The sequence below is a fragment of the Acomys minous genome (assembly GCF_964271855.1).
Source record: "Acomys minous genome assembly, chromosome: 15".
In the NCBI taxonomy this organism is placed as follows: Eukaryota; Metazoa; Chordata; class Mammalia; order Rodentia; family Muridae; genus Acomys; species Acomys minous.
In genome coordinates, this window is record NC_140497.1 from 81,481,093 (window position 1) to 81,494,556 (window position 13,464).

At 44.2% G+C, this 13,464-nt stretch overlaps 1 protein-coding gene and 1 pseudogene across 2 annotated transcripts; both read right to left on the minus strand.

Annotated features, from left to right (window-relative positions):
• Positions 1-3,437: 3,437 nt before the first annotated feature.
• Positions 3,438-5,797, minus strand: LOC311585032 (60S ribosome subunit biogenesis protein NIP7 homolog; annotated as a pseudogene). The gene is made up of 2 exons: positions 5,776-5,797; positions 3,438-4,234 (listed from the first exon to the last, which is right to left on the minus strand). The product of its transcript is annotated as a 60S ribosome subunit biogenesis protein NIP7 homolog (transcript).
• Positions 5,798-10,929: 5,132 nt separating this feature from the next.
• On the minus strand, positions 10,930-12,050 carry LOC311585033 (olfactory receptor 10T2-like; the record flags this gene model as incomplete). The annotated part of the gene is made up of 1 exon (XM_084759815.1): positions 10,930-12,050. One exon carries the CDS (start codon positions 12,048-12,050, stop codon positions 11,007-11,009), a length of 1,044 nt encoding a protein of 347 aa, XP_084615941.1. The 3' UTR covers positions 10,930-11,006.
• Between the last annotated feature and the right edge of the window lie 1,414 nt (positions 12,051-13,464).

The following is a 13,464-nucleotide window of genomic DNA, read 5'->3' on the forward strand; positions in this document are numbered from 1 at the left end:
CCAGGATTCTGTTAAAAAATGAGCTCCACTTTCTGGAACCATTGTGACAAGTGTGATGCAGATGTTGTTCCTCCTTCATCTCTCTTTTCAAGTCTTCTAGAACCTGAGCACCTTTTCAGTTGACTGCCATGAGCATTCCCACCTATGTCCAGCTGGAAATAAAGCGTCAAGGAGTCAGTGTCAAGTGAAAGATATGTGTCCTGGGGCGGGGCCATCTGGGACAGAAAAGGGCACTGGCCATGGTCACCCAGGATAGTACCAAACAGCCCAAAAGGAATCAAACCAGTACAAAGGAAAAAAAGTGCCATAAAACAGGATTTCATCACCACAGCACAGTAGCTACATTGTGACAACAGCCTCCTTTGCAAATCTGAGAGCTGCTGCAAAGCTGGAGGACAGGGCCTGAAGATTTTAAAGACACAAACCACAGCTGTCTCAACTCTGGGGAATTTTCTGGTTTGTGAGGCATTATCACGAGGCTTTGGATTTTCTTTGTTTTCTAAGCAAGAAGCAGTTAGGCAACATTACAGAAGCAGAATGCACATCTGGTTAATATTTTGGGATAACAATTATGCAATAGAGGAAGGGGAAACACTTTTGAGAAATGAACCAGGTGGCCTTGAGTGCAGCTTCCTCTTTAGACTGCTGCCAAGGTTCAACTGCTGACGGGGCTGACCTTAGGGTCATGGTCTAGACATCTTATTGTTAACAATCAGTTAGGGTAAGAATAAGGTTCTGATGACCCTCAGGCTTTTCTTTGCTTTTGCTTTTTCCTGTCTTAAAATTTACTTATTCATGGAAAAATTGTAAAAACCTAGGATAGCTAAAAGAATCCTATACAATAGAAGAACGTCTGGAGGCATCTCCATCCCTGATTTCAAGCTGTATTACAGGCAACAGTAATAAAAACTACATGGTATTGGCGTAAAAACAGACAGGTCTATCGATGGAATAGAATTGAAGGCCCAGAAACAAACCCACACACCTATGGACACTTGATTTTTTTTTCAAAGAAGCCAAACCCATACAATGGAAAAAAGAAAACTTCTTCAACAAGTGGCGACAATCTAAATGGATGTCTCCATGTAGAAGAATGCAAATACATCCATATTTATCACCCTGCACAAAATTCAAGTCTAAGTGGATTAAAGAACTCAACATAAAACAGGATACACTAAATTTAATAGAAAAGAAAGTGCTTTGAACGCATTGGTACAAGAGACAACTTTCTGAACAGAACACCAACAGCTCAGGCACTAAAATTAACAATTAATAAATGAGACCCCTTGAAAATGAAAAGCTTCTGTAAGTCAAAGAGCACTGTCAACAAAACAAAAGGGCAGACTACAGATTAGGAAAAGATTTTTATCAACCCAACATCCAACAGAGGGCTCATAGCCAAAATTTATAGAGAACTCAAGAAATTAAACACCAAACAAACCAAATAACCCAATTAAAATGGGGCACAGAGCTAAACCGAGAATTCTCAACAGAGGAATCTCTAATGGCTGAGAAGCACTTTAAGAAGCACTTTAAGAAATGCTCAGTGTCCTTAGTCACCAGGGAAACGCAAACCAAAAGAACACTGAGATTCCATCTTACATAAGAAAAATCCATCAATCAAATATCCCCAAGTTGTACAAATAATAAAAGCCCCCCAAACATGTGAAACGTAAAGACCAAGGCCCAAAAGTGGGGGACCGTACCACAGCAATTGCATCACTCAGCTCAGCTTTGCTGGAGCTTTGTCAAAGAGCTCTGCTGGCTTTATGACTTTCACTGTTCCCATTAGATATGGCTGTGCCACTTAGTCATCAGGGAAATGCAAATCAAAAAGACTCTGAGGTTCCACCTTACACTCGTCGGAATGGCTAAGATGCGGAGCAAGGGAAACACTCTTCCATTGCCTCTGGGAGTGCAGGCAAGTGGATGGAACTTGAAAAGGTCATCCTGAGTGAGGTAAGCCAGACCCAGAAAGACACGGATGGTAGGTACTCACTTATAAGTGGATATTAGGCACCCAGAACGGGATAACCAGACCACAACCTACAGGACCCAAAGAAGCTAAGTAACAAGGAGGGCCCTGGGGGGGAGCTTGAAACTCACTCATTGGGGAAAATAAAACGGGCATGGGAAGTAGATGAAGAGACGGTACCGTATGGGAGAGGGTGGGGGAGGGGCGTGAGGGTGGGGACCAGGTACCAAGAAAGTGGGGGAGGGGGAGGCAGTAGGGCGGGAAGAGAGATGAGAAGCAGATGGGACAAGCTGAAGACCTGTGACAGGCTAGGCTCCTGGAAAGATGTGGGGTGACTCTAGCTGAGACTCCTAGCAGCGGGGGGGCGGGGTATGGAGACTGAAGCGCTCACTCACTATAGCCAGGGAGGAATTCCAAAGGAGGGAGGGGGGCACCAACCCACCCACAAAACTTCCGACATGGACGGGGTCGCCTGCTATCAGAACATTTTCCCCCCGCTATTTGAATAGCTACTACAGCTTCCTTCTTGTGTCTGTCTGCTTGGAAAATCTTTTTCCAGTTCTTTACTCTGAGGTCATGTTTCTCACAGGTAACATGTATTTCTAAACTAATAAACATATGAAATGTGGAGGATGCACAGATCAATTAAGGATGGTTTTCTGTTAACCTACGTCTTTTTATTGGTGAACTGAGACCATTGATGTTGAGAGAGATTAATGACCAACGGTTGTTAGTTCCTGTTATTTTGATGTTGGTGGTGTTAGTGTGTGTGTGTTTGTGTGTGCTTCCCTAGTGTATGGAATTATTTATTTCCAGTAGAATGTCCACTGTACTATTAGGAGCCTAGAAAACAGCGTCATCACAGATAACAATAAATTACTGTCCTCCGTGCTGTAACCCGAACTTGTTTCTCAGAAAAAAAAAAAATCTTCTGATTCAAATAAAGACGATGCAAATACAGAACAGAAACTCTAATTACTTAACTCTGCAACCCAGGCTAGCCTTGAACTTGTCAAGTCATCTGAGGAGGCCTTACACTTGTGATCCACCTGCTTCTGCCTCTACAGGGCCTGAAACCCCTTTTTTGAGCCATTTCTGTTGAATAAGAATCCAAGCGGCACATCTCAGGGTTACCCAAACTTAACATGACAGCATGTCTGCACACACAGGAAACAAAGCTAAGTCCTCTCACACAGCAAAGTGTTCTTGGGATGACCATCTAAGTCAATGTTGTGGCGCCCACACCACCGCAGTACCGAGTGGAGGGCGAGGGACTGCAGATTTAACTCATGCACACACACACACACACACACACACACACACACACACACACACACACACAGTAACACAGTGGGTCCTTCGTGCTAAGAGAGCAGCAGCCGCAGCAGCGGCCGCGGCATAGTTTATTATCTCCTTTCCAGAGTTCCAAAGAGCCTTCTTCTTATAGGCAGCCAAACAGGAATCCTCCTCCCAGGTGAAATCCCTCAAGAGGTGATCGCACACAGGAGGAAAAATCTCAAGGAAGGGAGGGACGCGTTCTCAGAGCAGTAAACACGACTAGCTAACCAAGATAAACACAGACGTGGAAGCTGCTAGAAACAGGACATGAAACAGCAAGACAGGCAGGCAGCCCAGTCGGGCCTGGTTCCTACAAATGTCTCTTCATGCCGGCCGTATTCCCCAATGTCGGCTTGATGAAACACCGCAGTTGCCATGGGGTCTACTTTTCTGCAGTCTTGAATAGACTTTGCCACCACCCAAAACTGAGAGGAACATCTGCCATGGAATAAACCTCCCTGCTACTGAGAAGTGTTTTCAGCGATTCAACCCAGGCCAGACTTCAACGCATCGTTTGCACACAGGAAGGACTTCTCTGCTCCAGGCTTTAGCCACACTTTGGCATAGGGTACAAGGTATTTGAGAGCTGTAACGTGCAACCGGAAGTTGTGGGTCTTGGTAAACTTTCTGAAACACTTTGCCCAGTGTCACTAGCTCATCCCCGGAGATGTTGGAGGCCAGCTTCAGCATCGTCTCACTCACACAGCACACTCTCGGCCGTCGTGCACCTGGAAACAGTAGGTGCCGTCAGATTCTCCCCAACGTATTTCACAATCTTCTCGAACGTCACATGAGTCTCTCCTTCAGTCAAAGGGCCCCGTTTTCCCGCTACCTTAGCTCCAGAGCCGGCACTGTAGGTAGGTTTCGTATTCTGCAAACTTATGTACAAAGTACAAAGTAATGTAATCACAGAAAACTTTTCTGGTGGAGAAAATGAGGTATGTTAAATTAAAAAAAAAAATCATGGTATCTGTAAATATTTCTTCCTCTACAAATTTTGCCACGTTTAGATCTTTTCTTATCTTTTTGTTCTGTTTAAGTCTTTTGAACACTATATTGAGTAAGAGTGGAACAGGGCACCCTTGTCCCATTTCAGATTCGGGAGAAACTGTGGGTAGTTTCTAGCTGTATAAAATAACTATGCCTATTGTTATAAGTACCAGTCCACTTCACAGCGTTCTCCCAGTCTCCAGCCCTTTTTTTTTTTCTGCTCCCTACTTTGAGATGTTCTCTGAGCCAGGGTCAGGTACATGCTGACATAGATGTCTTATCTATGGTTTATTGCTTGAAGTCACCTTTTCTCAATATGTGGAACAGTTGTGAGTCTCTCCGTGAACCACACAACACATGACAAAATCAAGGCTATCTAACCAAGGCTATCTGAGACAAGCAGAAAATGTGGATTATAAATGTTAATACTCAAGAAGGAGTTTAACAACTTGATGACTCAAAATATAACAACAGGGTGCTGGAGAGATGGCTCAGAGGTTACGAGCACTGACTGCTCTTCTAAAGGACCTGAGTTCAATTCCCAGCCACCTCATGCTGGCTCACAACCATCTATAATGTGACCTAATACCCTTTTTGTGTGCACGTGCAGGTACAGCACTGTATAAGTAATAAATAAATAAATCTTTTTTAAAAAACAGACCTCCTGCTAGGGCCTATGATCTTTCAAGCCATAGGATTTTGACCATAATTGGAGCTTCATATGTGAATTCTCTCCTGAGAAAGAGGCGTAAGTTTCAACCAAGTTGGTTGGTTAGCCCCATGAACAGTCTTGTTACTGGTTTTGTAGCTGTTTACCCATGAGATTAGAACCTTCCATTTTGGAGGAAAGATTAAGACTTGGAATGTTAAGCCGATGTGGTGGCACACTCTTTAGTCCCAGCACTCAGGAGGCAGAGGCAGTCAGATCGATGTGAGTTCAAGGTCATCCTGGTCTACAAAGAGAGTCCAGGACAGCCAGGGCTACACAAAGAAACCCTGTCTTGAAAAACAAAAACAAAACAGAACAAAACAAACCCTTGGGATGCTAAAGGGGACATGAAATAACAGGATGTTGTTTTAAGAGAAGTTGGAACATTCCATCCTGTACAGACGCTCACTGAGTACAAGAAGTAAGGAAGAAAACAACCCAATAGATTCAAGGAGTATCTGAAACTTACCAGATGCACGAAGCTCCTCCCTCCTTACGCAATACAGACGGTAAGAACTACCAAGGCAAATGGAGCTGCCTAGAGCAGGCAATGGCTTGCTTAACCAGCTGGAGGAATCAAAGACCAGTTGAACATCTTGGAAGAAACAGAGACCAAGCAAATTGCCTGGGAAAGGCTCAGAACATTCTGAAACCTGGTGAGCTGCGTGCAGGCTGTGCGGTGCACTGTGAGCTTCTGAGCTGTGACCCGGGCTGGAGTAAGCTTGTCTTTGAGTCGTTTCTATGTCTGTAAGTAACCGCTCACTCTTATTTCTGTAAGTCGACATTCGTACTCCAGTCAGGAAGGAAGGCTCTGCCATTTCCCTGAGCCTAGCCAGGCTTTGGAATTCCCATGGGGCTGCGTTTCAGGGTTTCCTTTGCTTCCCACATATAGCTATTTAAAAAGATTTATTTTTTTAATAGTATACAGTGTTCTGCATGCACATACTCCTGCAGGCCAGAAGAGGGCACCAGATCTCATTATTCATAGTTGTGAACTACCATGTGGTTGCTGGGAATTGAACTCAGGACCTCTGGAAGAGCAGACAGTGCTCTTAACCTCTGAGCCATCTCTCCAGCCCCCTAGCCAACCACTTCTTATCACCTTCTTCTTCCCAGATAGTCCACCTCCTCAATTCATGCTCTGTGATTATGATTGAAATGACCGTGTCATGTTCAGAAAATAGTGTTTAATTGTGTTCCTCCCCGTACTCTGGCAGTTACAATAATTCTAGCCCCTAGTCTGTTCTCCTAGCCATTCTGAGTAGACTGGGACAGACTCTGAAAAGATTTAATTTGCATTTCCTTGAAAGCTCAGGATGCTCTACACTTTTTCAACTATTCACCGACCACTGGCAATTGTTCTTTTGAGGCCTTTTTATTAGCTTAATAATTGAGTAATTTGGTTTTCCAGTGCTTAATTTTTTTTTTAACTCATTATATGCCCAGGGTATTAACTTCTTTCCTGGTGTGCAGAAGATACGTTTCCCATCTTGTAGTCTGCCCGTTACTCGTTGATATTTTGCCTTGATGGGCCAAAGCTTCTTAGTTTCAGGTACCATCATCAGTTCCTCCTATCAGTTCCTGAGCTATTGACCTTCTCGAAGAAAACCCTCACATGTGCTGACATAATAAAGAGTTTCCCCTTTAGCTAGTTTAAAATTTCTAGTCCTACATGAAAACCCTTAATCCATTACAAATTGACTTTTTAAGGGTAATTGAGAAGGAACTAGTTCATTCTATGCATGGCGATGCCTGTCTTTCCCATCACCGTTTGCCTTACATGTCTACCTTGGTGGCTTTCGGCATGTGTGTTCAGATCGGATGGCCATCACTCTTGTTCTTTCCTTTTGTTCACAGCCCACACAGAAGATATGTAAGTGCCTAGAATTCCACTGAAGACGCCAGGGCTTTGTCTGTGCTTCCGTCTCTCACAGATGACCTGAGCTCAGACTCACTTGTCCCTTTTGCTTTTCATTTCCCCTGCATTTATTGAACCATTTAGGATTCGTTTCCTTAAGTAGAAAGCAAGAGCTAAGATAATGGAACAGAGCTGATCCCCACGTCTCTATTTGTCTGGGGTAGGTTGACAAGATGGAGATTCTGTTACTGTTTCTACACTAGGAGAAAGACATCAGTCTAGCTTTCCTTGCATGCACTAGCACCTGGGTCATAGGGCTGTGATGGTTGTAGAATGTGTATGTGTAAGGATTTATGGCCCTTACAACATAGATAATTCAAAAGTAAGTCTCATGAAATGTGGAGAGAACTTAATCATCAAAGGTAGCAACATAATATTGATTTCAACTCACGAGATTGATTTGCCACAAAATTAATAATGTGCAGACATAACTAGGAAGGAAGGGTGTTTCTCTGTTTTGCAGTTTCATCACCAGCTTGAGGAGGCAGGGTCATTCTTCAACACTGTGTGAAATCTCTTTGGTCATGTTTCCTCTTGGTAGCTGATTTCTCAGTGCCTCATTGAAAGCCTTAAGTTGCAATAAACACCTCCCGGATGGAATTTCAAAAGATAATCTACTGCCTCCCACTGTACTTTCTTGATGTCTCTGTTCTAATATCACTGCACTGGAGAGTCTTGTATCAACTTGACACAAGCTAAAGTCATCTGAGATCAGGGAACCCCAATTATAAAAAATGTTCTATATGATAGGGCTCTAGGCCAACCTGCAGGGCATTTTATTAATTAGTAATTGATGGAGGAGGCCCAGCCCATTGTGGATGGTGCTATCCCTAGGCTGGTGGGTCTTGGGTTCTATAAGAAACCAGGGTGAGCAAGCCATGGTGAGACACACAGCACACTTCCATGGCCTTTGCCATGGTTTCTGCCCTGTTTGAGTTCCGGTCCAGATGTGGGAGTGTAAGCCAAATAAATCCTTTCCTCCCCAAGTTGCTTTGGCCATGGTGTTTCATCACAGCAACTAACTAAGACAACCAGCTTAACTGAAGTCATTGTCTGGGCACTCGTAAAAATAGAAATACCAGAGGCTTAGGGTGTAGTTCAGTTTGACAATTACAAGACTAGAATGCATGAGACTTGTGTTGAGTCCACAATTAAGTTGGCATGCACACACACACACACACACACACACACACAGCATTCAACTTCCACTCTGTTGTTTCTACTTGGTTTGATTTCCTTCATTGCTAGTCCAGCCTCTTGTATATTGCATGGCTTTTTAAAACAATCTAAGGTAAATTTAATTCTATGTGCATGGAAATACAATCCCTTGTGTTAAGTATGTAAACTCCAGGTGAGTCCACACATACTAAGATATATGTGGCACCATCACCACATTTAATTTTCACACATTTTTCCTCTCTCATTGGGATGTTTCACATTTACCTACCAGACCCTGAATGAATTGTGATCAGTACTGAACTATTTAATCAATAAGAAAATTCTCCTTAATGTGGTAAAATAATATAAAAACTTGGAAAATGCTCAAGTGGGATGAAGTCTCTCCTCATTGATAGCATAGAGAATATGTTAGCAGAAACAGATCCATCAGCAAAGGAAAACAAATAGAGAGAGAATATCCAAATTAACAAAATTAAAAAGGAAAAGGGAAGCATAACTTTAGATACTGAGGAAATCCAAAGAATCATGAAAACAAACTTTAAAGTCCTGTTCACTACCAAGTGGGAAGATGCAGAAGAAATGGATAATTTTCTCAATATATACCACCTACCAAAGTTAAATTAATGTAAACAGACCTAAAACCTCTAGTGAAATAGGAGCAGTTGATCAATGGAATGGAATTGAAGACATAAGACAACACACTTATGGACACTTGATTTTTTGATAAAGAAGCCGGAAAACACACTGGAAAAAAGAAAGCATCTTCAACAAAGTTGGCCAGACTGGATGACTGCGTATAGAAGAATGCAAATAGATCCTTATCTATCACCCTGCATAAAACTCAAGTCCAAGCGGATCAAAGACCTAAAAACAAAAACAAAAACAACAAAACAAAAAACAGATACACTGAGCCTGATAGGAAAGAAGGTAGAGAATAGCTCTGAACTCACTGGAAGAGGAAAAGACATTATGAGCAGAAAGCCATTAGCAGTGGGCAATAAAATCAACAATTAACAAATGGGAACCTCATAAAACTAAAAATCTTCTATAAGGCAAAAGATACCATCATTTGGACAAAGTGGTAGCCTAGAGAATAGGATATATATACATGTATATTTATATATGTATATACATATACACACACACAAATAGTATATATATAATATCAAAACTAAAGAAACTAGATATCAAGAAAAAAACCCAATTTTAAAATGAGGTACAGATCTAAACAATAAATTCTCAAATGAGGAAATGCAAATGAATAAGAAATACTTTTTTTTTAAGTGTTCCACACCCTTAGACACTACAGAAATGAAAATGAAAATGACTCTGAGATTGCGCTAAGAGCAATAACACAGCTCAGGCAATAACCAGGCTGGCAAGGGTGTGGAGCAGGAGACTACTCCTCCATTGTTGGTGGAAGTGCAAATTGTACAGACACCATGGAAATCAGTGTGGCAGTTCCTCGGAACCATGGGAACCAATACACCTCAAGACCTAGCTACGCCACCCTTGGGCATACACTTAAAGGACATTTCATCCTACAGCAAGGACACTTGCTCAGCCACGTTCACTACTGCTCTATTCATGGTAGGCAGAATCTGGGGACAATGTGGATATCCTTCAACAGAAGAATGCCTAAAGCAATGTGCATAATGGAGTATTACTCAGTTGTTAGGGGGGGAAAATGACAGCATGAGATTTGTAGGCAGATGGGTGGAACTAGAAAAAAAAATCATCCTGAGTGAGGTAACGAGACATATGTGTAGGGGGCCTATGTCCAGCCCATACATGGTGCTTGGTTGGTGTTTCAGTCTCTGCAAACCCCCCTGGGTCCAGGTTAGTTGGCTCTGTTGTTCTTCTTGAGGAGCTACTGTTCCTTCTGGGCCCTTCCATCCTTCCTCCCACTCTTCCACAAGGCTCTCTGTGCTCCGCCCAGTGTTTGACTGTGAGTCTCAGCATCTGTTTCTATCTGTTGCTGGGTGGGGCCTCTCAGAGGACAGCTATGCTAGGCTCCCGTCTGCAGGTATAGCAGAATGTCCTTAATAGTGTCAGGGGATGGCTCTCTTGCATGGGAGATCCCTGGTACCAGACGGCTGTGGAAACTCAGGCATTCCCTGTGATAATACCAAAGTGTTACAACTCTTTAGTTAAGCCACTATATTAATGGCAGGGGTGTGGGCAAAAGCCCCAAACTGACCAGAATGTAGGACCAGTGAGACCAGGCAGTGGTGGTAGCGCATGCCTTTAATCCCAGCACTTGGGAGGCAGAGGCAGGTGGATCATTGTGAGTTCAAGGCCAGCCTGGTCTACAAAGCGAGCCCAAGACAGCCAAGGCTACACAGAGAAACCCTGTCTCGAAAAACAAACAAACAAACAAACCAGTTTTTCTTTTTAAAAGGCTCTCTGTTTGGGATGGAAGTCAGGCACTAACATGAAGTTGAGTGGTTAAGGAGGTGGGGAGTATATGGGAGGAAAAAAAATTCTCAAAATATATTGCATGAAAAAATTAAGAAACTAAAAATGTAATAAAATTTAAAGCAGAAAAATCTGTCCTCCACCCCTCTCCATCCATGGGTTGAATCAGTGGCGCCCTCCACAGGCCAGCATTAGGCACTGCAGACCACATTGCGCCTCATCAAATACAGGAAACCAGGACAAAAATACGACATCCTTTATTGTGGTTAGAGTATCTCAGGCATTGACAGACAACAGAAGTTAATTCGTCTAGCATAGGATTGCCTTCTGTTCTTCCAGTAGGAAAGTGGAGTTCCAGGGTAAATGTGTTCACGGAAGCACATGGTCTTGTGAACAGTGCAAAGCAAGGTCTTTTTTTTTTTTTTTTTTTAGTATACTTGTATTAAATATTAGAGAAGTTCACACCCGCATACAAGTTTTTACTTTAATACTCCGCAGCCCTGCGCCAGATTTTTCCTCAGGGCTACCCTCACCTCCTTGTTCCTCAGGGTGTACACCACAGGGTTCAGCAGCGGCGTGACCACTGTGTAGAACACTGCCACCAAGCGGTCCTGGGAGGGGTTTGCCCCAGAGTCTGGCCGCAGGTAGATGATGGAGGCGCAGCCAAAATGCACTATGACCACCGTGAGGTGAGCCGCGCAGGTGGAAAAGGCTTTGTGCCTGCCCGCCGCAGAAGGGATCCTCACGATGGCCGCCACGATGAAGGCGTAGGAGAGGAGGATGAGGAGGAAGGAGACCAGCACCACGAGGATGCTCAGGAAGAAGATGGCGAGAGCCTTGCGCGAGCTCTCTGCACAGCTGAGCTTCAGCACTGGCGCGATGTCACAGAAGAAGTGCTCCACGTGGCCTGCGCCGCAGAAGGGCGAGGAGAAGATCATGCAGGTCTCGGCCAAGGCCACCGAGAAACCGGAGCAGAAAACCAAGGCTCCAAGACACAGGCAAACGGTGGGTCTCATGATCACAGAGTAGCGCAAAGGATGGCAGATGGCCACGTACCTGTCGTAACCCATCAGTGTAAGGAGGAAACAGTGGCTGCAACCCAAGCCTAGGAAGAAGAACATCTGGGCCCGACAGCCGGCAATGGAGATGACCTGACTCTCCATCAGCAGATGAGCTAGCATATTGGGGATGGTGACCAGTGTGTAGCAGGTCTCAGAGAGAGAGAGCACGGCTAGGAAGCGGTACATGGGTGTGTGGAGGGTGCGATCCACCTGGATGATGGTGATGATGGTGGCGTTGCCGCTGAGCGTGACCAGGTAGGTGAGGAGGAACAAGGTGAAGAGAGTGGTCCTCAAGTCTGGCAGGTTGGAGAATCCCACCAGCACGAACTCTGTAACCAGGCAGGTTCCGTTGCCCCACTGCTTCTCAGGAGCCTGAGAGGAAATAGGGTGACTGGGACAAGGCAGGGCAGGGCAGTGAGGCTCGGCTAGGCTCAGGGTGGGCGTGTGGGGTAGAAGGATCATCAGTGTTTTGCAGACAGGACAGAGGAACTCAGAAACAGTCCGTTATTACCCAGCCAGTAAGGTGTGTCCTCAACATATAAGAAGATAAGAATTAACCATGTAGTGGTGGTACAAGCCTTTAACCCCAGCAGAGGGAGGGACAGGCAGATATCTGAAATACCCGAGTTCAACAACAGCCTGGTCTACAGCGTGAGTTTCAGGACAGCCAAACCCCCTGGAGAGAGAGAGAGAGAGAGAGAGAGAGAGAGAGAGAGAGAGAGAGAGAGAGAGAGAGAGAGAGAGAGACAGAAGACACACACACACACACACACACACACAGAGACATGGAGACACAGAGACAGAGATAGAAGAATTTACAGATCAGGGTCTGGGGAGATGGCTTAATGGCTAAGAAGCTTTCCTGCTCTTCTAGAAGAATTTGCTTCTCGATCCAACAGTGAGGGCTGGAGGACCACGTACACACACATAAAAAATCTTTTGAAAAATATTCGTAAAGAAAAAATTTAAGTCTATAGCACATGACCAAGGCAACCCTGATAAAAGAAAGCATTTAATTGGAGGGCAGGCTTACAGTTTTAGAGGGCTAGTCCATTACCATGGCAGGAAAGAGGCAGGCACTGCACTGGGGCAGCACCTGAGAGCTTTACACCCTCACCCTCATCCTCATCCAAAAGCAACAGGCAGAGAGAGGGAGGGAAAGAGGGGGGAGGGGGGGGGAGGGAGACTGACTGGTGGCTTGGGCTTTTCAAAGCCTGCTCCCAAGGACACATTATCACTTCCTAATCCCTCCCAAACAATTCCACTAACTGGGAACCAAACATTTAAATAAATTGATCCTATGAGGACCAATTCAAATTATTCAAATTACCACACACTATAAACCATAGACTTTTTTTTGTTTTTGTTTTTTGTTTTTTGTTTTTTTTTTTGGTTTTTTGAGACAGGGTCTCTCTGTGTATCTTTGACTGCCCTGGACTCACTTTGTAGACCAGGCTGGCCTCGAACTCACAGCAATCTGCCTGCCTCTGCCTCCCGAGTGCTGACCACAGACATTTTTGCCTTATGTTGTTTTTTTTTAAAGTTACTTTATGACTATATTAGTAGAAAGATGAAAGTAATCGTTGACCTACATGTTCTTTTTTCCTTCTGATTTTAGGAGAAATTGAAACAGCTTCTAGAGTTTTCCCCTTCGACTGTTGTGGATAGTGGGTGCTGCTCCTTCCTAACTGATAAATGTGATTAATTAAAGGAAAAATAACTGCGCTGGCTCAGTAAAGCTCAGTAAAGACCCCAGTAGCCAGACAATACAAGCCTAACAGCCTGGGGTTTTATCATCCTTAGACTCACATGAAGAAAAGAGGGAATCCACTTCCAAAAACTGCCCTCTGTCTACCCCTGCATGTTCACCTACCAG